The following is a 24,162-nucleotide window of genomic DNA, read 5'->3' on the forward strand; positions in this document are numbered from 1 at the left end:
TGTGTAATTACTGTATATGTATTTGTTACTGGTATTTTACAAGATTCCCTGATGGCCAGCGCAGAGAGAGTGAAGGGAAACAGAGGGTTGTCCAACTTTACATACAGTAGAAACCAGCGGTGGGTTGGGGGGGTGGAGGGTGCAGTTCCAGGTTGGTCCACGGGGGGGCGCCCCGTTTGAAAAGAGAGTGACAGGAAGGAGGAGAGCAGAGAGGAGCAGTCCTCCTGTCAGGGTGGGTTCTGTTGGGCCGTCTGCTGTTGGACACGCAGGTGGAGTTGATGCCGGGTTGTTAGGTGTGTGAATCCCCCCCCCAGCGTTTCACTGGGATCCCACTGGCCCACCACACTCCGGACAGGAAGCAGATGGTTTCAGTTTCTCTGAGGAGATTTTAAAGAAAGATTTCACTCAGTTTTGAGCAAATAAGCATAGAAAAATGATCTAAATGAAAGCAAATATTAAATATAAATATGTAAAAATAATAATATACAGGACTGTCTCAGAAAATTTGAATATTGTGATTTTCTGTAATGCAATTAAAAAACAAAAATGTCATACATTTTGGATTCATTACAAATCAACTGAAATATTGCAAGCCTTTTATTATTTTAATATTGCTGATCATGGCTTACAGTTTAAGAAAACTCAAATATCCTATCTCAAAAAATTAGAATATTCTGGGAATCTTGATCTTAAACTGTAAACCATGATCAGCAATATTAAAATAATAAAAGGCTTGCAATATTTCAGTTGATTTGTAATAAATCCAGAATGTATGACTTTTTTTTTTTTTTTTTTTTTTTTTTTTTTTTTAAATTGCATTACAGAAAATAAATAACTTTATCACATTATTCAAATTTTCTGAGACAGTCCTGTATATTTCATGAACTTGTAAAAGAAATGTCAATTTTGAAAATGCTGGCATGTTTAATGCTCTGTATTGATTTGCAAATCATTCCATTGCTTTGGTACACATTTGACACTGTGGATCTTTCTGCAGCTAAAAAAATAAAAAGTTGACCATGATATGGACTGACCTTATGTGAGTTTCTTTGCTTTGTTGTAAAGCGAGTCGACCACTTTACTCATGTTCTGGATGGTCTCCAGCGCGGCTTCGTACGTCTTGTCCACCACCGGCTCGTCAAAGACGATCATAACACCTTCACCTTGGTCCAAAATACCTGGCAGGCAGATAGAAAACTCCCAAACATGAGTGTTTAGAGCAAAGAAACACGGACATAAAACAAGTGTTGTAAACTCGTACCATGAAACTTCTCATCCAGGATCATCTGGGATAATTTCCTCTCCACGTCTCCCTGCAATGTGCACACAATCTGACAGTAAACACCAACCAGTAAACGGCAGAGCCTGAAATAGTGCATGATGAAACTGGACATCTAAAACGGAACAGCAGTCTAGCGGGATCCCAAACTTACTTTAGGGAGTTTGATGAGGGAGGAGATGTGTGCAATCTGTTAAGACAAAACAGAAAAGCAGAATGTTTCAAAACCCTTGCAGTATAGAGGGAATGTTCATGACGTCACAGATGAGACTTCACAGCGGGTTGAGTGTCAGAAAGACTGAGTGTCAGAAAGACTGAGTGTCATAAAGACTGAGTGTCATAAAGACTGAGTGTCAGAAAGACTGAGTGTCAGAAAGACTGAGTGTCAGAAAGACTGAGTGTCAGAAAGACTGAGTGTCAGAAAGACTGAGTGTCAGAAAGACTGAGTGTCAGAAAGACTGAGTGTCAGCGTAAACTTTCAGTTTGAGCAACTGGAAAACATCTAAAATGGGAAAGAGCTGTTGTGTGATCGACTGTACTCATAGATTTAGTAAGAAATCAGAGTTATCGTTTTACAGACTGATGAAAAATAAGCTTAAGAGAGACAAATGGATCGCTGTAATTCACAGAAACAACTGGATTCCAGACACCGAAACGTGGATTTGTGGTTCTCATTTTGTATCAGGTAATGTTGGATTTTTGGGTAGCTAACGTTAAACGGTCAAATCATAAAGTTCAGTGTCCTCATCACTTTAATTTCTACAACAAATCCTGCCTTGAAGTCGGACCAAGCGTCAAGACTTTTGTATCTTCAAGCTTTGCTTCGTGTATTTCCCCGGCGTAGAAATTAAGTTCATATAAATATCAGGAAACTGGATTGGTGGCCAAATATTAATGTCCATGGACCACTGGTTCTTGGTAACTGTACCAAATATTAATGTCCATGGACCACTGGTTCTTGGTAACTGTACCAAATATTAATGTCCATGGACCACTGGTTCTTGGTAACTGTACCAAATATTAATGTCCATGGACCACTGGTTCTTGGTAACTGTACCAAATATTAATGTCCATGGACCACTGGTTCTTGGTAACTGTACCAAATATTAATGTCCATGGACCACTGGTTCTTGGTAACTGTACCAAATATTAATGTTCATGGACCACTGGTTCTTGGTAACTGTACGGGTCACTGTCAAGTCCAACTGCCTTTAATTTAAGCTGATAATCAGCTGTTATCCCGTCTTCTCCACTACGTGCAGACATTTTTACCACTCAGAGCCAGTAAGGGGGCTGGTCCAGTGGGGAAGTGACGTCAATGCAAACCCTCTATTAATTGTACTTCAAGTTTATCCTCATTCAACCTTGAGTAAAGTTGAACAGAAGATCGTTACCTGGACCCTGGAGAACGGCTCGATGACCCTGATCAGGTTCTGCTCCAGCAGGTTGTCGTACAGCTTGGTCAGGTGGGTGCTGATGATGGGGTCATCCCTCAGCTCCGCTTTGTACTCCGTTAAAGCCTTAAGACGGTTTGGAACAGGACATTTATTCATCAGAAATGCTAAAAAAACATGTTCAAATCACAGCAGTTTCCGGTTTTTTCCACAGTCGGGGAACATCAAAGTGTGGAAACGTACCTTCTCAAAGTCTGCCAGTGACCGGTTCTTGCTGGCTTGTGCAACGCATTTCAGAGAGTCCGTCTACAAGAAAAATGAGTATTGAACAAATGTCTAAGGAACAATAACAGTGAATGCAAGGTTTTTCCTGAGAGCCTGAAGAAAATTACACTTTAGTTTATTCTAAAAAATTTTTAAATTAAAATCAGGGTAGAAATCTTTAAGGGACAGAAATAATCTAAAGTGTTGGCACTTCTGAATGCTTTGTACAATAACACTAATGTAGTGGATTAATCTGTACTGTTGTTGTGCAATATTAAAGTTAGTGGAAAACTTATTGAGTGCTGACAGAGGTTAAAGGTCCAGACAATCCCGGCAAATGTTAGAAGGGAAACTCTTCGGAGAGAGTGATACCTGTCTGCCTGCATACCGCAGCGCTAGCTTGCCGCTGGTGAGAGCCTGAACATCGTCTGGCCTGAAAGATATGGGATAGAAAACACCTTTATAGAAAACACCTTTATTCTTGCAACTCACTAAAGAAGTCTGGAAGATTTCATGACATTAGTGGAAATTACTACCACCACAGGCTTGTACAGGGTGATAGATTCTGCTGTCTGCATGTGTGTTGGTTTATCGCTTACAGATTGAGCATGATTTTGCACAGCAGCATGTATTTAAGCGCTGTGATAGCTCGGGGGCTGTCGATGGAGTCGTAGCCCTCAAAGGCTTCGTAGAAGTAGGAGTACGCCGTTTTCCAGTCCTTCTCCTCTGCTGCATGAATGATCCCTAGAAACACATGAAAACAAAGAGTGACAGACATCAGATTCAGTATAGAGGGTATGACGTCACTTCCCCACTGGACCAGCCGCCTTACTCACACTGAGTGGTAAAAACAGCTGCAACTAGTGGAGAAGACGGGATAACAGCTGATTATCAGCTTAAATTAAAGTCAGTTGGACTTGACAGTGACCCGTACAGTTACCAAGAACCAGTGGTCCATGGACATTCATATTTGGTACAGTTACCAAGAACCAGTGGTCCATGGACATTAATATTTGGTACAGTTACCAAGAACCAGTGGTCCATGGACATTAATATTTGGTACAGTTTCCTGATATTTATATGTACTTAATTTCTACGCCGGGGAAATACACGAAGCAAAGCTTGAAGGCTTACAAAAGTCTTGACACTTGGTCTGACTACAAGGCAGGATTTGTTGGAGAAATTAAAGCAATGAGGACACTGAACTTTATGATTTGACTGTTTAACATTAGCTACCCAAAAATCCAACATTACCTGATACAAAATGGGAACCGCAAATCCACGTTTAGGTTTTTTGGAATGCAGTTGTTTCTGTGAATTGCAGCGATTTGTCTCCCTTAAGCTTATTTTTCAGCAGTTTGTAAAACGATAACTCTGATTTCTTGCTAAATCTATGAGTACAGTCGATCGCACAACAGCTCTTTCCCATTTTAGATGTTTTCCAGTTGGTCAAACTGAAAGTTTACGCCGACACTCAGTCTCTCCGACACTCAGTCTCTCCGACACTCAGTCTCTCCGACACTCAGTCTCTCCGACACTCAGTCTCTCCGACACTCAGTCTCTCCGACACTCAGTCTCTCCGACACTCAGTCTCTCCGACACTCAGTCTCTCCGACACTCAGTCTCTCCGACACTCAGTCTCTCCGACACTCAGTCTCTCCGACACTCAGTCTCTCCGACACTCAGTCTCTCCGACACTCAGTCTCTCCGACACTCAGTGGGCGAAACCCGCTGTGAAGTCACATCTTTCACGTCATTGCATTCCCTCTATTTGAGAGGAAACTACAGCAGAGGGTTCTTCCATTCGTCATGATTTGATGAGCTCAAAGCGGTGGTGTTTGTGTCGTACCTGACTGCATGTCTAAAGCTGCTTGTAGTTTGGGGGGGCAGTAGATTGCGTTGGCAGTCGTCCTGGCAGAAGTGAGAGCAGCCCGGGCCTTGGGCAGGTTACTGAGAGCATGGTAGGTCTTACTCTCCAGCAGCTGCACCTCCACCAGCAGGGCTTTATCATCCATCTTCTTCAGCTCCTGCAGCAGCTGGGAGCCTGGAGGAGGAAGAGAGTTGAGAGTCAGCACAGAGCTGGTCAAGTGGAATTTATACAATGAAAACAAAAAAAAAAAAAAAAACTATTCCTTACGTAAAAACCAGAACTGACAAGAGGACGAAAGTTAAAAACAAAGTGCTAGACACGGGTTTGCTTTTGTCCTCTATCTATATATTCTCAGTGTCAGGCAAATACAGAAACTGCAGGAGATTTAACACTCACCAAGTTGTAGTGCCTCCGTGTAGCACTTTGTGTCAAAATACAGTGATATAAGTCGAGCCTGAGGAGAGAGGGGTACGTTAATATCTGAACACCAAATCTGTTGGGCTTTTCTTACTTCGTTATACTAATACTTACAGTAGTCAATATGTGAAGTAGATCAAAACATTTCATCAAAGTTGTCTCACACACACACACACACTGTCAATCACACCCCACGATCAATTATTTATTCAAGCTGCACTGTCTTACTATATGTATTTGTCCAATTTGAACTACTTTATGTTCTGGTCTGTGGAAAGATCCTAGAGACAACTTCAGTTGTAATAGACGCTCTACAGGACTGTCTCAGAAAATTAGAATATTGTGATAAAGTTCTTTATTTTCTGTAATGCAATTAAAAAAACTAAAATGTCATACATTCTGGATTCATTACAAATCAACTGAAATATTGCAAGCCTTTTATTATTTTAATATTGCTGATTATGGTTTACAGTTTAAGATTAAGATTCCCAGAATATTCTAATTTTTTGAGATAGGATATTTGAGTTTTCTTAAGCTGTAAGCCATGATCAGCAATATTAAAATAATAAAAGGCTTGCAATATTTCAGTTGATTTGTAATGAATCCAGAATGTATGACATTTTTGCATTACAGAAAATAAAGAACTTTATCACAATATTATAATTTTCTGAGACAGTCCTGTATACATAAAACTGAATTACTATTGTTCTGATACAGGTATTTGTGAAATACACTTTTCTCTCTTCTCACACAGTAAGTGCAGCCTGAAGACTATTTAACAACTTCATTCCTAATTTCAAGGTCACCTCGGTTTAATTCAAGTCTCACCTCCAGGGCCTGTCGGAGGAAGGTCCTCTTCTCGGCCTTGGCCCACTCGATGCATTCCAGGCAGAGGTCGACCTCCTGGCCGGTGGCAGCTTCCATGTCCAGGAACAAGTCCAGGAGGGAGCGGACCAGCCGGGCTGCCTTGGCCTTGGAGATGGAGTTGAGGAAGGGCCGGACATACTTCAGCAGGCCGCCAAGCTCTGGTGAGAAGGTGGGAGGGGGTTTTAGTTTCCCGTTGTCACTGGCTACATCTGAATCCCCTTTATTTATTAAACAAGGGATGCCTATATAAACAGAAAGGTAATCCCTTTCATTTATAGACAAATCAGCTGAGATCTTCACCTTTTTGAGATGTCTCTCTTTCATTCTGCTCAAATCTTTACAGAGGTGCAACTTATTACTTTCAACTTTTCACATTTTATTTGGTCTGTTATTTCCTTCTTTGTTCATGGTGGTGTTTAAAAACTCGGTTTACAAGAGATGCAACGTTATTTATTTTCTACTGTTTGAGAGCATTACTCACTATAAAAGTAAAATGCGACCTCTGTCAAAGATCCCTTGAAGTTGGGTGCAGCGCGGAGGAGCTGTGAGAAGTCGACAACTTTCATGGTAGACAAAAAAATGGGAATCACAAACAAAATATCTGCCATCTGCCCGAGTCGGGCACACCAACCCGACTGGAACGTACGAATACGCCCCCATAACTGCAGCCGGCACAAATCTGTCCCCCAGAAAGAAGAAGAAACATGACGGATCGCTCCAGTCTAGAGTTCTGAACAGAGCAGCTGTCATCAGTCAGTGTTTTCACTTCTGACAGAAGTCAAGAAGGATCAAAAATATGATGCTAATAATGAAAATATGCTGGCGGTCACAACACAGTCAAACACAATCCAAATCCAGACCCATGATATGAGTGTAGTGTAGCATCTGTGCCATCGCTGGTTATCTAGTTATCTATGTTTTCCATCGTCATGTCTGGCTAACTCTGTTTCGAGGGCTGACGGCTAGTGGCCCATTCTATACTTTTCTGCTTGCCAGATGTTGAGTTGTTACTCTGGCCGTATCATCATGAAAAAAGTGAACAAGTACTTTCATAATTTTGTCCTGCTCTGGCTGGTGGCTTCATCAATGTTTAATGAAAACACTCTTTTTGAGTTTCTCTGACAGACGTTTTTTTAAACTCTACTGCTGTGTCCATACCTGTCAAGTCTCCCGTTTTGGCCGGGAAACTCCCGTATTTTACCGGCTATTTCCCACCGTGCTCCCGTATTAGTATTTTCCCGTTTTATAATATAATGATTTTTAAAAAGGGTTATTGTGCCTCCACAAACTGAATTCTCACTAACTTTGCGAGAACTGGCCCTTGCTGTCGTCTGGGGGGCAGTTCTCACAAACAAATCAGATGGATGGATGTAATGAGAAAGAAGACGTTTCTGCCAGAAAAGCGAAGACTTCATGTAAATATATCTAAACATGGCAGCCAGAGACCCACATGAGTGTAAATGACAAATTAAAAGAAAATCTTTCACTTGAAGACAATCAATTTGTATATAAACTGAAAATATTTAAAATAAATAAATGTGCTTTAATTCCCCTTTGTGTTTTCATTTAGACTATTATAGGAATTGCATACAGAGGAATGTCCACAGCATTTTAGTGTCAACAAATGTACGTAAAGAGCACATAATAGTTTGTAAGTGGGCCGCTCGGTGGCGCAGTGGGTTAAGCAGCGGCTCATATACTGAGGCTACAGTCCTCCTCCTGCAGCGGTCGCAGGTTCGAATCCCGGCCTGCGCACCTTTGCTGCGTGTCATCCCCGTTCTCTCTCTCTACCCCTTTCCAGTCTGCATCTTCAATAGAGGGCCACTAGAGCCCAAAAAAATCTAAAAAAAAAATCTATAAAAAAAAATAATAATAATAATAGTTTGTAAGTGATTGACAGGTAGATATTTTAAATATCTTGTAAACCTGTCTGTAAAATCTAATACTGGACCTCGGTTGGGCTGGTTGGACAGCGGGTGGTGGAAAATTTCCCTTATTTCTAAATCCAAAACTTGACAGGTATGTATGCCATGAGTATTCATATAACTGGCTGATTAGAAAAGGTCAGGTTCGTCAAAGCTTTTTTATCAACAGCTATTTTTTTTTTACATAGATTTACAAGCGGTTGAGCTGTTCAGCAATGAACGAGCACACACGGGTGTTCGCATCATAAACCCGGTCAGCCGTTGGCACCGCTACGTCAGCTGTTGCTCCCGGTACCTTCGTGGCGAGGTACAACTTTTTTCCCGCTACTGGCGGACAGTATCTTTTTAGAGCAGAGCGTGCAAAAGCACCTGGCTCTCTTCTGGCACCAGCTACCGAAACACCTGCCGTCTCCGCCCATTTCTTCCATCCATGTCCAGCGCCATTTCATTTTCAGTCTTAATCGGCCAAAACATCCTCTACAGCAGGGGTCTTCAACTAGATTAAGCAGGGGGCCACACTGCGTGCGCGCCATTGTCGACAATTGTCGCCAGACGTGTTTTTCCAACGGAGTGAGGCGTCTCACTTCAATACAATCTCTGCCGAGAGTTGCGCATTCACGATAGCGTCTCAGCAGCAGCGGGTAATAAAACTTCAAAAGTTTGGGAGCATTTTAGCCTCGATACGGGGAATAAAAAGATTAATTGCAAGGTTTGCAAAGCCGACCTTGCTTTTCACGGAGCACGCCGGTAATGCATTTGAAGAGAAAGCGCGTCGGAGTGTTGAACGAAACAGACTCGCCTTGGTAAGATATTAAGCCTATTATCATTTGTTAAATTAATTTGTTTCATTCGTTAACTTTGTTTATTTCATGTTATTAATTGGTATTATTTGAGCCACTCACACCTACTCTCGTTGCTATAACCTCAATCACATAATTGATGCAGCGCGATAGGCGAAAAAGCTTGTGTGATGATAATGATGGATTTGCATCTAACTGTCGGTCAGGTGACCTATGAACTGTCAATTATCCATCAAACTCCACAATGATCATGTTAACATTAAATCAGATAGATTTGTCAAGGACATTTCTCTTGCGGGACGGGAAAAGACACTAAATCAATGCATCTCTATTATTGTGCGCCATACGGGCATGAATTCTCAGAGTTTTGCGGATGCGGGCGGGAGCAGGATGAAGAAAACAGTCCCGCTATATCAGGGCTCTAGTGCCATCTTTCTTGTGTTTATTATCATCTGGCACCTCATCTCGGCAGAAAAGCAACCTCATACTAAATTTAAAAACAAATTATTATCCGATTAGTCGACTAATCGTTTCAATAGTCGGTGACTAGTCGACTATTAAAATAGTTGTTAGTTGCAGCCCTAGTTTACATATGAATTATGTATTAATTGTCTCCAGATTTAGTCATTGTGAATGTTAAATATAATATTCAGATAAAGTTAATTTTGAAACCATGCATTGTGCAAACTTAATGAAGTTGATATTGACCTACTTTTAAGCAGAATGCGACTTTTCCGGTCACAGTGAATCAAAGAGATAAGGACAACTATTGTGCAAAAAAACTAATTTAAAAAAAAAAAAAAAAAAAAAAAAAAAATCACATACCTACATGAAAAAAAAAAAACGCTGAAAGTTCACGATTGCTTCACAAACCGGAAACGGAAATGCGTTGCTACCAAGCAAACCAATCCCTGCGACCTCTTGACACGTAGTTACAATTTGTGGGAGGTGCGTCAGGCACGGCGTGGGGATTGCACGGCGCGGCGCAACCTGCGGCGCGCACTCGGCGTCGCTTTGTTGCAGAACCATAATCCAGCCTTAACAATCTTACAAATTTGTTGAAATTACTGGTATACTGTGAAATTACAGCCCTTGATATAAACTCACTACCTAATATAAATATTTTTGATTCAGTGAGTTTGAGTAATTGCTTACTTTTAGTTTCCAAGACAACAACACACTTAGCAGAGGCTCATCATGAGCTCTCAACTCTGTCACTTATCAGCTGAGGGGTTTCTCTGATTTGTCTTGCGGCTAACCTTTCTCCGTGTAACATTGTGTTTGGACCGCTGAGTGGTTTAAATTGCAGACATGATATTGGTTACCTGCAGCTTGTCCCGTCTTTGCCAGCAGACCACCGAGCTCCAGGATGCTCTGCTCCTTCACACGCACCGCCTCCTCATCACTATCCTGGATGTCCCGCTTCACTGTGACACACACACAACTATGATGTAATCTGATCGTTTCAAACGTGAATCACTGTCGGAAAATGCTGATCCTTGTTTACGGCCCTTAAGAGTGGGTTTTAATAAAGTTCTTTCGTGAACTGACATATTAGACATAAACAGCGACACGTATCTGCTTCAGTAAACCACGTCAATGTTCATTATAGTGCACCGGCAAAGACAATGATGTTAGAGCACCAACTCCACTTTCCTGCAGTTTCCTTATCGGCCTGAGAATTGACAAGCCTTTTTTATTTTTTTCTTCCAATTCTTTTGTGTCAAAAGGTTCATTATAAAAGAAACATGGAAAATATACATTCCATACAAATGCATTTGTAAACGAAACAAGGTTGATAAAGGGAACAGTAGATTGGACACTGTATGTAAACCTGAGAATAAAGTGTGTAGAGATTGAATGTCCCATGACAATTATACAGTAATATAATATGAAAATAAGGTACAAACAATAATAAATAAATTAAATACATGACATTTAAGTAAAATAATACAACAAGGTCCATCATACAAGGGGTAAGTAAGGATATCAGTCTTCTAAATCAGTGGAAAAATGTCTTAACACTTTATACATTTTTTGTGCTTTTGTTTCAGTTATTAGTTTTAGAGATTTTAAATATAATCCAAATTCATTTAAAAAAAAAAAAATTTGGGGGATGACTTTAAATATCTATTTTTATGAATAAAGAATTTGGCTATACAGAGGATTACATTACAACAGCTCATCACTTTTGTTTTGTAAAAACATGCCAAATGTTATATTATCTCTAGAAATAGAAGTTGGGAAGAATAAAATCCTTTGCTTTATCCATTTGTGAATGTCAAGCCAGAACATAAGTACCACACCACATGAGAAAAATATATGGTCCGTAGTCTGTGTCATTTTCACAGAATGAACAAATATTATCATCAAAACCAAAACGTGATCTGAGTAGTTCTTTGGAAGGATATACAGGACTGTCTCAGAAAATTAGAATATTGTGATAAAGTTCTTTATTTTCTGTAATGCAAATAAAAAAACAAAAATGTCATACATTTTGGATTCATTACAAATCAACTTAAATATTGCAAGCCTTTTATTATTTTAATATTGCTGATTATGGTTTACAGTTTAAGATTAAGATTCCCAGAATATTCTAATATTTTGAGATAGGATATTTGAGTTTTCTTAAGCTGTAAGCCATGATCAGCAATATTAAAATAATAAAAGGCTTGCAATATTTCAGTTGATTTGTAATGAATCCAGAATGTATGACATTTTTGTTTTTGTAATTGCATTACAGAAAATCGCAATATTCTAATTTTCTGACACAGTCCTGTGTGTTGTTCATAATTTTGAAGTGTTTTTCTTTCACTTTGGGGGGGATTAGGTAATGTTAGATACAATATTCTTAATTTAGTAGTGGATTTTTTATCAAATTTGTGTAGAATGCCATTTTTGTTTTGTCTTTCAGGGAACAGGTTTTCAATAAAACAGTTTCTAATAAAATCCTCACATTTTTTTGTCTGGGATTAAAATCCCTTGATTAAGACATTATATTTTGGATCAGAAATGTAAATTCTTTGGGGGTTTGAGAGCCTGCCAGTAGCTGTCAGAAACGTACCGGTAGTGACAGTTTATCAGAAGTCCCAGAAGTTTCTGCTCCAATGAATGAGCCGGGCAGCTAAACAGCAGCTCCTCTGGCCGGGCTGTTGCTGCTGACTCACGGTGGAGACAGCGAGGGACGGCGGGGCCAGGAGCCGCCTAACCGGGCTGCTGCTGCCGCTGCTGCCGCCGCTGAGTCACGGTAACGAGCGGGGGAAACAGGCCGGTCCGAGCCGGCCCTGCTGACTCACGGTGGAGCCCAGCAGCTACCTAGCACCGTTAAGGCTGATTTATGGTCCCGCGTTACACCGACGCAGAGCCTACGCAGAGCCGACGCCGTAGGGTACGCGTCGGTGTAACGCGGAACCATAATTCAGTATAGCCAATGAATAGCAAATAGCCGGGGGGGAGAGTGTGCACTTCCTGTCTAAACATAAAAACATCTCCTTCCTACCGTCGCGCTGTAAGGAATATAATTACCTATAGAGTGTAAGATATCGATGGAGGCATCCCGGTCTGTCCCGAGAAGAGACTGCGCTCTCTGAAACTCAGCCACAGCCGCGGCGGCCATCTTTCCGCTGCTGCTCTGCTCTCTCGCTCTCTCTCTGCCGGCTCGCTTCCCGCCTCGCAGGCGCGGGCTCGGACCGGTGCTGCCCCCTACCGGTGAGGCCGGGCAACAACAGCCTGAGCATGGAGCAAACAAAGTCAAAACATATCACAATTTAAAAAAAGATACACTCAGTACTGGAGTTGAGGGGGAATGGCATCCCCCCCCTGAAATAAAAACGGTCCAAATCATCCCCCCCTGAAATAAAAACGGTCCAAATCATCCCCCCCTGAAATAAAAACGGTCCAAATCATCCCCCCTGAAATAAAAACGGTCCAAATCATCCCCCCTGTAAAACTGCCATCCCCCCTTTCCATCCCTTATGTCATTTCATCAATGAATGTGGTTTTACTGCTATTTCAACATTTAGAGTCATCACCAGAAAAATAACACCAGAAAAATAACTTATTTGACAATTTTCACCTGTTTCAAGTAAATTTTCACTTGAAATAAGTAGGAAAATCTGCCAGTGGGACAAGATTTTTCTACCTATTTCAAGTGAAAATCTACTTGAAACAGGTGAAAATTGTTGTTTTTTCCAGTGATGAGTCTTGTTTTAAGTGTAATGAGATTTTTTTACTAAAATGAGACATTTTAACTAGAAATAAGACAAATATTCTTGTTAAGATTTTGAGTTTTTGCAGTCGTCCATTTTACTTATCCTGTGAAGGACAGAATCATATTGATAAGTTCAGAAAAGTGTTTTTTATTGTTGTGTTTTGATGTATTTGATGTAAGCCCAGTGGATATTTAAAGCTTACAGAAGGCTGCATTTAACTGCTGCTATGTCATTCCTGCAGTATTTCTGCAGGTGTTTTGGTCACTGCTATTATTTGTAATATATTATATTATTTGTAATCTGCACAAATTATCCGTCCCCATAAATGCCCCATAATTGCATTACAGAAAACCACAATATTCTAATTTTCTGAGACAGTCCTGTATGTAGATATATAGATGTATATTATGGATATAGATATGTTATATGTAGATATGTATATGGATATATTGAGTTGTATTATACATACAGTATTTGTGTATCTATATCTCTATTAATATATACTGATTTATAGCTATATATAGATATGTCGATATATAGATTTATAGTAATTTTTGTGATTAAAAAAGTAAATATATGAACCAGTGTATATACAGCATATCTACTCTTATATAGTTATTCAAGTATATTGTTATACCATTGCTGTCTATTGTTCTCTATTATATTGTAGTGTTATAGTAAAGTAATGATAATGTAATACTATACATTATAATTACTTCTTTTAGTACATACATAGTCAGTAGCACAAATTAATGCTGGGCGTTTGTTTTGTTTTTTGTTTGCCTTGATTTGGACTATATTTATATATACATATAATTGAGTATTATATCACTGTATTGAACAGTTATTGAAACTCGTCTTGTTATATGTAAGAATGTTAGATGTAAGAATGTATGTAAGATTCAGGGGTAGGACTTGAGAGATATATATATATATATATATATATATATATATATTTTGTATTCTGTTTTTTCACTTTTTTGTACTGTTTTTATCATGCATGTAGGAAATAAAATCTTCAAATCAATTAATCTACCGCCAAATCACAACGTGTCGGCTCACGGCACTTCAATTACAAATGTGGCAGTGGTTCATATAAAACTCATTGATCACGTTTCTCATGCGTTTTATTCCAGACAAGCACATGATTCTTTTCAAATACATTTTCCTTTTGGCAAATTTGTGAAAGCTATTACAACCATATTTCCCAAAAATAAGTAAAGACATTCTAAAATATATTTTGGCAACGAAGCTCATGAAACAGTTATTGCAGCATGCAAGACATATGCACTTGCAAGAAATATTTTACTCAGTTACCACCTGACCACTGACCCTGCAAGAATTCTGATTTTGTGAGGCATGTGTAAAAACAAAAAATAGTTACAAAAACTGATGTCATTACCCAGACTAGTGTGGCTGAGAGACTTGGTTCTTTACTTCCAATTGAGCAAATAAAACCTGAAAACCTTAGTCACACACTTGTGGATATTAGATTTTTGGCAAATGTTTGTTTTTTGGGAGTAAATGGTTAACTTAATATTTTAGTCATGTTTTGTTTGGACATCAACAGACAATGAAGAAAAGCATTAAGACATTTATTATAGAAACAATAGCCTTTATTTAACAAAAGATACAGAACAAAAACACTAAAATTTTACAAGGGAAGTTAGTGATGATGGTGATTTATAGGACAACGGACATGTAGTCACAAACCTGAAAGCAGAGGGGAACAAAAATATAGTAGGTTGACAACAAATTAACCTTTGGATCAAAAACAGATGATTCATTAGCATCAAACTTTCAGCAGAAAAGAAATCATTTTCCCTGGTCATTAAAAATGAACAGTTAAAGCCAGAAGTTTACATACAGGACTGTATCAGAAAATTAGAATATTGTGATAAAGTTTTTTAATTTCTGTAATGCAATTATGGCTTACAGTTTAAGATTAAGATTCCCAGAATATTCTAATTTTTGGAGATAGGATATTTGAGTTTTCTTAAGCTGTAAGCCATGATCAGCAATATTAAAATAATAAAAGGCTTGCAATATTTCAGTTGATTTGTAATGAATCCAGAATGTATGACTTTTTTTTTTTTTTTTTTTTTTTTTTTTAAATTGCATTACAGAAAATCACAATATTCTAATTTTCTGAGACAGTCCTGTACAGTATAAGACAGTTCTAGTAATTTCCCATCAGTGAGTAATAAAGTATTTTGAATTGAACCGACTTGTCCAACTTAAAGTTTAGGAAAATTTCCCTTTTTTATGATTTAAAATGTCTAAATAATTACAGATTTCTTTTATTCTTTTATTACTTCATTCAAAATGAGAAATGTCCATACACGTAATGTATGGAGAACAGTTTAAGTTGGCTCCAGTATAGTTTGAGAAGCGTTCCACACGCCTCCATTTCTCCTCACAGAACTGGTGGAACCAGGTCCAGGTTGTGGATCTTCTTGCTCACACGAGTCTTTCAATACTACTGCAGTCTGGCTTTCTTAAGATGGTTTTGGAACAGCTTCTCTCTCGTTATGTGACCTCTGAGCTGATGTCCGTATGTGTTTACTGTGGATAATGTTGCTCTTTTCCTGGCTGCTGTCCACATCTTTATAGAGGGAATGTGCATGACGTCACAGATGAGACTTCACAGCGGGTTACGCCCACTGGTGTCAGAAAGACTGAGTGTCAGAAAGACTGAGTGGCAGCGTAAACTTTCAGTTTGAGCAACTGGAAAACATCTAAAATGGGAAAGAACTGTTGTGCGATCGACTGTACTCATAGATTTAGTAAGAAATCAGAGTTATCGTTTTACAGACTGACGAAAAATAAGCTTAATAGAGACAAATGGATCGCTGCAATTCACAGAAAAAACTGGATTCCAGACACCGAAACATGGATTTGTGGTTCCCATTTTGTATCAGGTAATGTTGGATTTTTGGGTAGCTAACGTTAAACGGTCAAATCATAAAGTTCAGTGCCCTCATCACTTTAATTTCTACAACAAATCCTGCCTTGAAGTCGGACCAAGCGTCAAGACTTTTGTATCTTCAAGCTTTGCTTCGTGTATTTCCCCGGCGTAGAAATTAAGTACATATAAATATCAGGAAACTGGATTGGTGGCCAAATATTAATGTCCATGGACCACTGGTTCTTGGTAACTGTACCAAATATTAATGTCCATGGACCACTGGTTCTTGGTAACTGTACCAAATATTAATGTCCATGGACCACTGGTTCTTGGTAACTGTACCAAATATTAATGTCCATGGACCACTGGTTCTTGGGGTAACTGTACGGGTCACTGTCAAGTCCAACTGACTTTAATTTAAGCTCATAATCAGCTGTTATTCAGTCTTCTCCACTGGTTGCAGACATTTTTGCTGATATTTTTCCACTCAGTGTGAGTAAGGGGGCTGGTCCAGTGATGTCAATGCAAACCCTTTATAGGCTCTTTTATTGTTGTGGAGATTGTTTACACATTTCCCACCAAAGTTAATTTGTCTATGACACACAGAAGCCGTTTACTTCACGGCATATAAACTTGTGGTTGCAACTGTATGAAACACCACAGACGTGGGTGCTCTGCTCTCTGGTCGTGTGTTTGGTGGGAACTGCTTATGGAGCTACAACAGTCTCATAATTCACAAATGCACATGTCGATCCACAAATGCACAGAACAAAATTTACAAATGCACAGAACAATTCACACGTGCGTAGGACAAGATATACAAATGTATTTTTGATGCACACACAAATATAACCGTATTTACAAAAGTTTTTTTGTCCGTGAGCTGCGCTGGATTTGCGTGTGACTTTTGAGACTCCCCTGACGTGACTCGATCCACAAATACGTTTTTTTTTTTTAACACTGAAGGATCTGCAGCCAATCAGATGTCTTCCTTTGTTTCAGCCAATCTCAAAAGTCACAGGCAAATCCAGCGCAGCTCACAGACAAAAAACGTTTGTAAATACGGTTATATTTGTGTGTGCATCAAAAATACATTTGTGTATATCTTGTCCTACGCACGTGTGAATTGTTCTGTGCATTTGTGAAACTTGTCCTGTGCATTTGTGGATCGGCGTGTGTATTTGTGAATTATGAGACTGTTCTAGCTCCATAACTGCTTGGATCACTCAGTGACGTCCACATACCTTACAGGTCATCATCAAACTGGGAGAGCTCTCTGTGTTGGGGGCGATAGAGAAAACAGGGTTGTGTAGACAATCTTCCATGTGCTCCGACACCCTGGACTCTAGAAGATGCTGCAGGACCTCCGGAGTTATGTTCCGGTTCTAAAGACAACAGAAAGCCGTTACGCGCGTCTGTCTTCCTTCGTCTGCACAGCCACCACACCCAGTCTGTTACTTTCACGATGAGAAAGGCTACTCAAAAGAAGGAACACAAAGATCCCATTAATCGTCGATTAGAGTCTTTCTGTACATTTTAAGATGCTCTATTATTAATTCTGCGGTTATGTGCCAGACATACGGAGAACAAAAAGAAAAAAAGGTTTCACTGACGTGCATGCTCCTTCAACGTAAGAATCTAGTCCACTGAACTTGCTGATTTATGGCGCGTTTCCACTAGAACCTACTCAACCCGACTCCACTTTGCGCTTCTCCACTAGGGGTCTAACTACCGAGTAGATACTTTTTCTGTATCTATTCTGCCGAGGTTCTAAGCAGCTGAGTCGGCTGTATCTTACATCATCACACTACAGACCACCGATTGGTCGGGGGGTTGGAGTCAGACGTCTGAGTCAGGATGAGGAAATCAGAGAAAGAGACTCTGATGGATTCTTGTTCATTTTATTCAACCAGCAACGGCAGCAAAAGTCTGTTTCATGATCCAACTCTGAGGGTCAGATGTTCATAAACCTGGTGCTGAGGAGAGAATTAAAAAGGGATGTAGACGGAGATAAGGAACGACCAGATCTACCAGGAGCTCTGTCTCTTCATAGCTGCTCACGGCTCCAGCTGACTTTTCAGCAGCACCGAGACAAACAAACAAAAAAAAAAAACGTTGCCGCTTGAAGCTTCTCTCACTCTAATTTTTTAACTTGATATCAAACACAAGCCACAGACCCAGCAGCACATCTATCATCTCCTCCAGGTTCTACATCTTTAGTGTTGTTGTCTTCTTTCTTTAGATAAGCAATGAAATACGTCACAGCAGCTTCTCCAACCTCCTACTTCTGCTCTGGGTGTTGAAAAGAAACGAGGGCGAGTCGAGTCGGGCCGAGTAGGTACTAGTGGAAAAGCGCCATTAGTAGTGCATTTACAGGACTGTCTCAGAAAATTAGAATATTGTGATAAAGTTCTTTATTTTCTGTAATGCAATTAAAAAAACAAAAATGTCATACATTCTGGATTCATTACAAATCAACTGAAATATTGCAAGCCTTTTATTATTTTAATATTTCTGATTATGGTTTACAGTTTAAGATTAAGATTCCCAGAATATTCAAATTTTTTGAGATAGGATATTTGAGTTTTCTTAAGCTGTAAGCCATGATCAGCAATATTAAAATAATAAAAGGCTTGCAATATTTCAGTTGATTTATAATGAATCCAGAATGTATGACATTTTTGTTTTTTTAATTGCATTACAGAAAATCACAATATTCAAATTTTCTGAGACAGTCCTGTATATTACATTTGTTTGGAGAATTACTCAAAATTTTAAAATAGGAGGGTTAAAAAAAAAAAACAAAAAAACAACAACAACAACAACAGAAAATTGCATAAACTTAAATTTTTTTAGAGAAGACTCCAAACAAACCTTAGTGTTGATGTAAAGGCCACAGGTACAGGAGATGAAGTAGCTGTTTATCGTCAAGTGGTTCCTGCAAGATCATGAATGCTGAAGTTAATTTGTGTATTTAAAGCAAAAACTATTAATACATCAGTCACCACTGTCATCAGTTATCACCAGCTGCACCGTATCGCTGCTCTAAACCTTGCTTTGGTGTGGAAAGAGTCACAAATGTATACTATTTGGGTGTAATTTCAATACAATATTTAAAATAAAAACATCTGAAACATCCTGAAACCATTTTATAACACTGTGGTGGCATCAGCCATTTTTTAGGGAGTGGTCTGCTGGGGCAGCAACATCACAGCTGCAGACAGAAAGAGGCTGGACAAAACCATCAAAAGGGCCGGCTCTGTCGTGGGCTGCTCTCTGGACACAGTGCAGGTGGTGGGAGAGAGGAGGATGATGGCTAAGCTGTCATCCATGATGGAGAAGGACTCCCACCCCATGAAGGACACCTTCAGAGCGCTGGAGAGCTCCTTCAGCGACAGGCTCCTTCACCCTAGGTGTCTGAAGGAGCTCTACAGAAGGTCCTTCCTCCCTGCAGCTGTGAGACTACACAACCAGCACCAGCACAGTAGACCACATACAACCTGACAATAAATATACATACCGGAAAATAATGTGCAATACCATTCTCTGCAACGTGCATAAATAACATCTGTAAATATCTATCTGTTTTTCTTTTTGTATACTAGTATTTTTTTATTTATTACTATTTTTATTCTCCTTCTTCTTATTATTATTATCATTATTGTATATACTGTTTATAGTGTTTTTTATTTTTATTATTATTGTGTGATATTGTGTGATATTGTGTGATATTGATGCCTCTTGTGTTTTGCACTATCCCCTTTGCTGCTGTAATCTGGAAATTTCCCCTCTGGGGGACTATTAAAGGATTTCTTATCTTATCTTATCTTATCTTTAATAAGCTAAAGCTCAAAATAAGCTCAATTGATAACACAGTCTTTTGAAATGAAAGATGTAATTGATTGATTTAAATGAAAGCAGTCGACATGTGAACTCACGTGTGACATACGGGGCAGATAATATGCGTCTCTTCCATTCCCTCCACGACAGATGAAATGTACTGCTGTTCAAACTGAAGGTTCCTTTCATACTCCTCTATTATTGACATTTCTGTGGCACAAAGAAAAACAACCAGTTTTGTTAAAAAAACAGGTTAAAGATCGACACTGTCCAATACAGCACATACTGAAAAACGTATATATCTATCCATCCATCTTCTATAAAGATAATGCGCATGACGACACAGATGCGACTTCACAGCGGGTTTCTACGGTGGCAGACAAGGGCCAAACGCACTGCAACGGCCTAATGCGTCTCAGTTAAGGAAAATGGCTTCAAGTACAGACACGATTCAAATTCACAAACTCAAAACCAGGTACAAACAGAGGAACGTGGTGCAAATGAAAAAACGTGCTGCAAAAAACAAAGACAAATGCAGCATCATCAAACGCGCTGCAAATAGAGAAACGATGCAAAGCACAAAACGATATAAAACAAGAAACCATCTTCAAAAGAAAAACGCTTCATAACCGGTCACTACAACCGGAAGGGCTCCAAACCTGCAGGGGGCGCTGCTGACTGAACCACAGTTTACATCCATGGTTTAAACATACAGCCGGAACGGTAATGTGATTTTTATCTGACTATATTTATATACGATGTTTATATACAACGCTGTACATTGTATCGTCTGGTGTAAAATATAATAAAGAAAACTTCTCGTAATGTAAACTGTCAAATCATAAAGTTCTGTGTCCTCATCACTTTAATTTCACCAACAAATCCTGCCTTGAAGTCGGACCAAGCGTCAAGACTTTTGTAAGCCTTCAAGCTTTGCTTCGTGTATTTCTAGCGTAGAAATTAAGTACATATAAATATCAGGAAACTGGATTCGTGGCCAAATATTAATGTCCATGGACCACTGGTTCTTGGTAACTGTACCAAATATTAATGTCCATGGACCACTGGTTCTTGGTAACTGTACCAAATATTAATGTCCATGGATCACTGGTTCTTGGGGTAACTGTACGGGTCACTGTCAATTCCAACTGCCTTTAATTTAAGCTGATAATCAGCTGTTATCCCGTCTTCTCCACTAGTTGCAGCTGTTTTTGCTGATGTTTTTCCACTCAGTGTGAGTAAGGGGGCTGGTCCAGTGGGGAAATGACATCAATGCAAACCCTCTAATAAACTAGTATACATGGTTTTGGACTGTGGGAGGAAGCCGGAGTATCCAGAGAGACCCCACGCAAGCACGGGGAGAAAAAACCAGGAACCGTCCTCCTGGGAGGCAACAAGTGCTAACCACTAAGTGGCCGTTCTGCCTTTTTTTTTTTCTTGAAAAAGTTATTCTAAAGAAATGTCTAAATTTTTCCGACAGCACAGTGAACCAGCTTAGCTTAAGAATTTACCTTGAGACATGAGCTCCTGTTGGATTTCCTCCAGCACTGCCAGTTCATCGTACTCCTTCACACCACTGAACATCTGTTTACAAGAAAATTCATCAGATCTTAGTGTTTGCAATGTTTGCTGCATACAGACCTTCACATATGCACGGGGCTTCTAAAGCCGCCAGCGTTGTAACCAACCAAATAAACTAATTCACAATGAAGCACTTGCACTTTGTGCCATCTAACCACACTGCATTTTGCGAGTTGAAAAGTCTGAATTTCTGAGATTTTTCATGTACATTTGTGAGGCAAGAATCTCCGGGTGTTTGAACGATAAGAAGACCTTCGGTGCTACCGAAATGCCAAACTAAACAGTATATACTCAAAAAAACTATACGTAAGTCCGGCACACTTTTGAGTAAATATCAGTAGTATGCATTAATTGGGACGTACTACTCAGAGACACACGACACTTCCTGCCGTTGGGAGGGGGAGTTGTTACCATGGTAACAACTCCTGCCACAGCAGCAGTAGCAGCTGTTACCATGGTAACAGCAGCAGTAGCAGCTCCGCTCTTTCCTGTTTATCCTGGCCCAAACAAGATGACATTATATAATATTATGATATACCAATATTTTAATATTAATATTATATAATAATATTATTCTACTTAATATTCTACTTATGACATATACGTATCTGTGCAGCATTTCGCAACCAAACACCGCTGCATTGCATTGTGGGAAGTTTCTGCTTAGCTAGTGTCCATCAATCCACACTAATACATTTCTCCAGAATGAGTATGGATAGTACATACTATTGAGTACGTACTAATGTTTCGGATGCACTAAATAATTTCACATACTGTTTTTGCTACTCATTAGGGTGGAAGGATGGGATTTCGGACGCAGCCCAAGTACAAAGTGGCAGATACAGTGCAGTGGCGCCACCAGGGGGGGGCCAGGGGTGGCCACGGCCCCCCCTACACATTTGCTGGCCACCCCACTTGCCTCAATAAAGAAAAAAAAAAACACTTGCCGGTCACTTAGAAACTATGGTCAGTTATGCGTTTCATCCCAAATCATTTGGGCCAAATGCATATCAGTCGGCGTTTCTTTAAGTATTTCTGAGCCTAATAATAAAAACAAAACAAACAAAAATAAATAAATAAATAAATAAATAAATAAACAAATAAATAAATAAATATTACGGTTAATGTAGAAAACGGCTATTTTGCAAAATAGCCGGCTAATGTGCAAAATAACCGGCTAATGTGCAAAATAACCGGCAGGGCGGCTAATGTAGAAAAACGGCTATTTTGCAAAGTACATAAATTTTTAAGCTCATGGTGCGCAGACATCGGCTACTGTCGTTTTTCTACATTAGCCGCCCTGACGGTTATTTTGCACATTAGCATATATATATATATATATATATATATATATATATATATATATATATATACACATACATACACACACACACACACACACACACACACACACACACACACACACACACACACACACACACACACACACACACACACACACACACACACACACACACACACACACACACACACACACACACACACACACACACACACACACACTCCTGTAATGATGGCTTTTAGTTTTGGTGTCCATCCCAAGAATTGAGGTGGCCCCATCTGGCCCCCCCTTAGAAACATTTTTGGAGGTTTCCCTGGTTTGAACGATAAGAAGTACAAAGTGCCAGAGCCCGACCTGCGCCCCTGAGTCCCAGGCCACGTCCCCCGGGCCCCCCCGGGTCCCCCGGCCCTGGTCCTCCGCCCGCAGGACGCTCCACTCCTGCTCCATCACCTCCTGGACCAGGCTGGAGCTGCAGGAGCCGGGCTTCTCCCCCATCTGCCGGTACTGGTCCAGCAGCCTGGCCCGGCTGTTCCTCAGCCGCTCCACACAGCGCTGGGAAAGGCAACAACACAAACATATGTTGCACATGTTGCATTTTTTATTTGTATGAAAAGCGCTATGCAAAATAAAGATTCAAAGTCGGACGACCAGCATTAATGCTAACCAGCGCTTTACTACTCGCCTTGCGATATGTTTCTTTCCATGGCGGAGTCGTTCCTTTATAGAGTGAACGGTGCTTGTCTAAATGGTCCATTGCAACTGTTATTAGTACATATCATATCTATAGACTAAGAACACTCATACTGAATCTAGAGAAACTTCTAAAACAAAACATTTCTGCTTTTCAGCTGTCTACCCGGAAGTTGATTTACCCCGTCGCGAAATGGGTGATGGGTAATGTAGTTCCCTGCTGCCGACCGCAGCGCAACACTTCTTCTTCTTCATCCTTTATTGGCGGATCACAACCAACGTTATTAGGTGCATACCGCCACCTGCTGTATCGGAGCGTGTAACATCAGGATAATTATTACATCAGGTTACAGCCTAACTTAAAGGGGGGGGGGGGAAGGAAATACCTAAATAAATAAAATAAGATAACAACATTTATATCCTATTATCTATCCCTGCATCTTTAAGAAAGACAAGGATTGCCTTAGAATCAGAATCAGAATCAGAATCAGAATCAGAAAGGGGGTTTATTGTGTGTGTTTGTCAACACACACAAGGAATTTGTTGTGGTGATTGGTGCAATACAGTAAGAATAAAAATAAAAGATAAAAAATAAAAATATAAAAGCAAACAAATACATATGGAGATAACTGACAGATAGAATAAAGTAAAATGTATAACAGGGATAAACAGAAATGTACAATATGAGGATTTAAATAGTGCCGGATATGAATCTTTACAACAATCCAACAAATTTTCCAACAAATTTATAACAATCCCTCATCACCTCACTCCTCCCTAATAACCCTACTAAACTCCATTCCTGTCCCAGCT

At 39.7% G+C, this 24,162-nt stretch overlaps 3 protein-coding genes across 4 annotated transcripts in view; 1 reads left to right on the plus strand and 2 right to left on the minus strand.

Moving 5' to 3' along the window:
- Positions 1 to 24,162, plus strand: part of LOC133421969 (vesicle-fusing ATPase) — a 290,608-nt gene that overhangs the window by 161,249 nt on the left and 105,197 nt on the right. The window lies entirely within an intron of this gene.
- On the minus strand, positions 1,035 to 12,498 carry LOC133421699 (26S proteasome non-ATPase regulatory subunit 11A). Its single transcript, XM_061711420.1, has 12 exons — positions 12,342 to 12,498; positions 10,142 to 10,243; positions 6,053 to 6,249; positions 5,204 to 5,261; positions 4,787 to 4,981; positions 3,537 to 3,681; positions 3,310 to 3,370; positions 2,917 to 2,979; positions 2,674 to 2,799; positions 1,434 to 1,469; positions 1,262 to 1,313; positions 1,035 to 1,178 (listed from the first exon to the last, which is right to left on the minus strand). The coding sequence occupies exons 1-12, from the start codon at positions 12,430 to 12,432 to the stop codon at positions 1,036 to 1,038; spliced, it is 1,269 nt and encodes a 422-aa protein (XP_061567404.1). The 5' UTR covers positions 12,433 to 12,498; the 3' UTR covers position 1,035.
- rpain (RPA interacting protein) lies at positions 12,412 to 23,533 on the minus strand. Of its 2 annotated transcripts, none has more exons than XM_061711422.1 (7): positions 23,342 to 23,533; positions 23,014 to 23,211; positions 21,287 to 21,359; positions 19,874 to 19,985; positions 18,810 to 18,873; positions 17,180 to 17,320; positions 12,412 to 12,545 (listed from the first exon to the last, which is right to left on the minus strand). In XM_061711422.1, the coding sequence occupies exons 1-7, from the start codon at positions 23,411 to 23,413 to the stop codon at positions 12,519 to 12,521; spliced, it is 687 nt and encodes a 228-aa protein (XP_061567406.1). In that variant the 5' UTR covers positions 23,414 to 23,533; the 3' UTR covers positions 12,412 to 12,518. The 2 variants fall into 2 exon arrangements, with proteins under 2 accessions (XP_061567406.1, XP_061567405.1); XM_061711421.1 differs by lacking the exon at positions 12,412 to 12,545 and adding an exon at positions 14,573 to 14,740.

This window comes from Cololabis saira, chromosome 21, assembly GCF_033807715.1.
Source record: "Cololabis saira isolate AMF1-May2022 chromosome 21, fColSai1.1, whole genome shotgun sequence".
In the NCBI taxonomy this organism is placed as follows: domain Eukaryota; kingdom Metazoa; phylum Chordata; class Actinopteri; order Beloniformes; family Belonidae; genus Cololabis; species Cololabis saira.

What these genes read in the sequence shown, in the direction of transcription:
- LOC133421699 (XM_061711420.1), bottom strand. Translation starts at nt 12,432, where the DNA reads ATGGCCGCCGCGGCTGTGGCTGAGTTTCAGAGAGCGCAGTCTCTTCTC. An exon ending in CGATATCTTACACTCTATAG is followed by an intron (nt 10,244 to 12,341) that starts GTAATTATATTC and finishes TGTGTGTCACAG; the next exon opens with TGAAGCGGGACATCCAGGAT. An exon ending in AGCTTTAGACATGCAGTCAG is followed by an intron (nt 3,682 to 4,786) that starts GTACGACACAAA and finishes ATGTGTTTCTAG; the next exon opens with GGATCATTCATGCAGCAGAG.
- rpain (XM_061711421.1), bottom strand. Translation starts at nt 23,413, where the DNA reads ATGGACCATTTAGACAAGCACCGTTCACTCTATAAAGGAACGACTCCG. An exon ending in GGAAAGAAACATATCGCAAG is followed by an intron (nt 23,212 to 23,341) that starts GCGAGTAGTAAA and finishes TGCCTTTCCCAG; the next exon opens with CGCTGTGTGGAGCGGCTGAG. An exon ending in ACAGGAGCTCATGTCTCAAG is followed by an intron (nt 19,986 to 21,286) that starts GTAAATTCTTAA and finishes TTTGTGCCACAG; the next exon opens with AAATGTCAATAATAGAGGAG.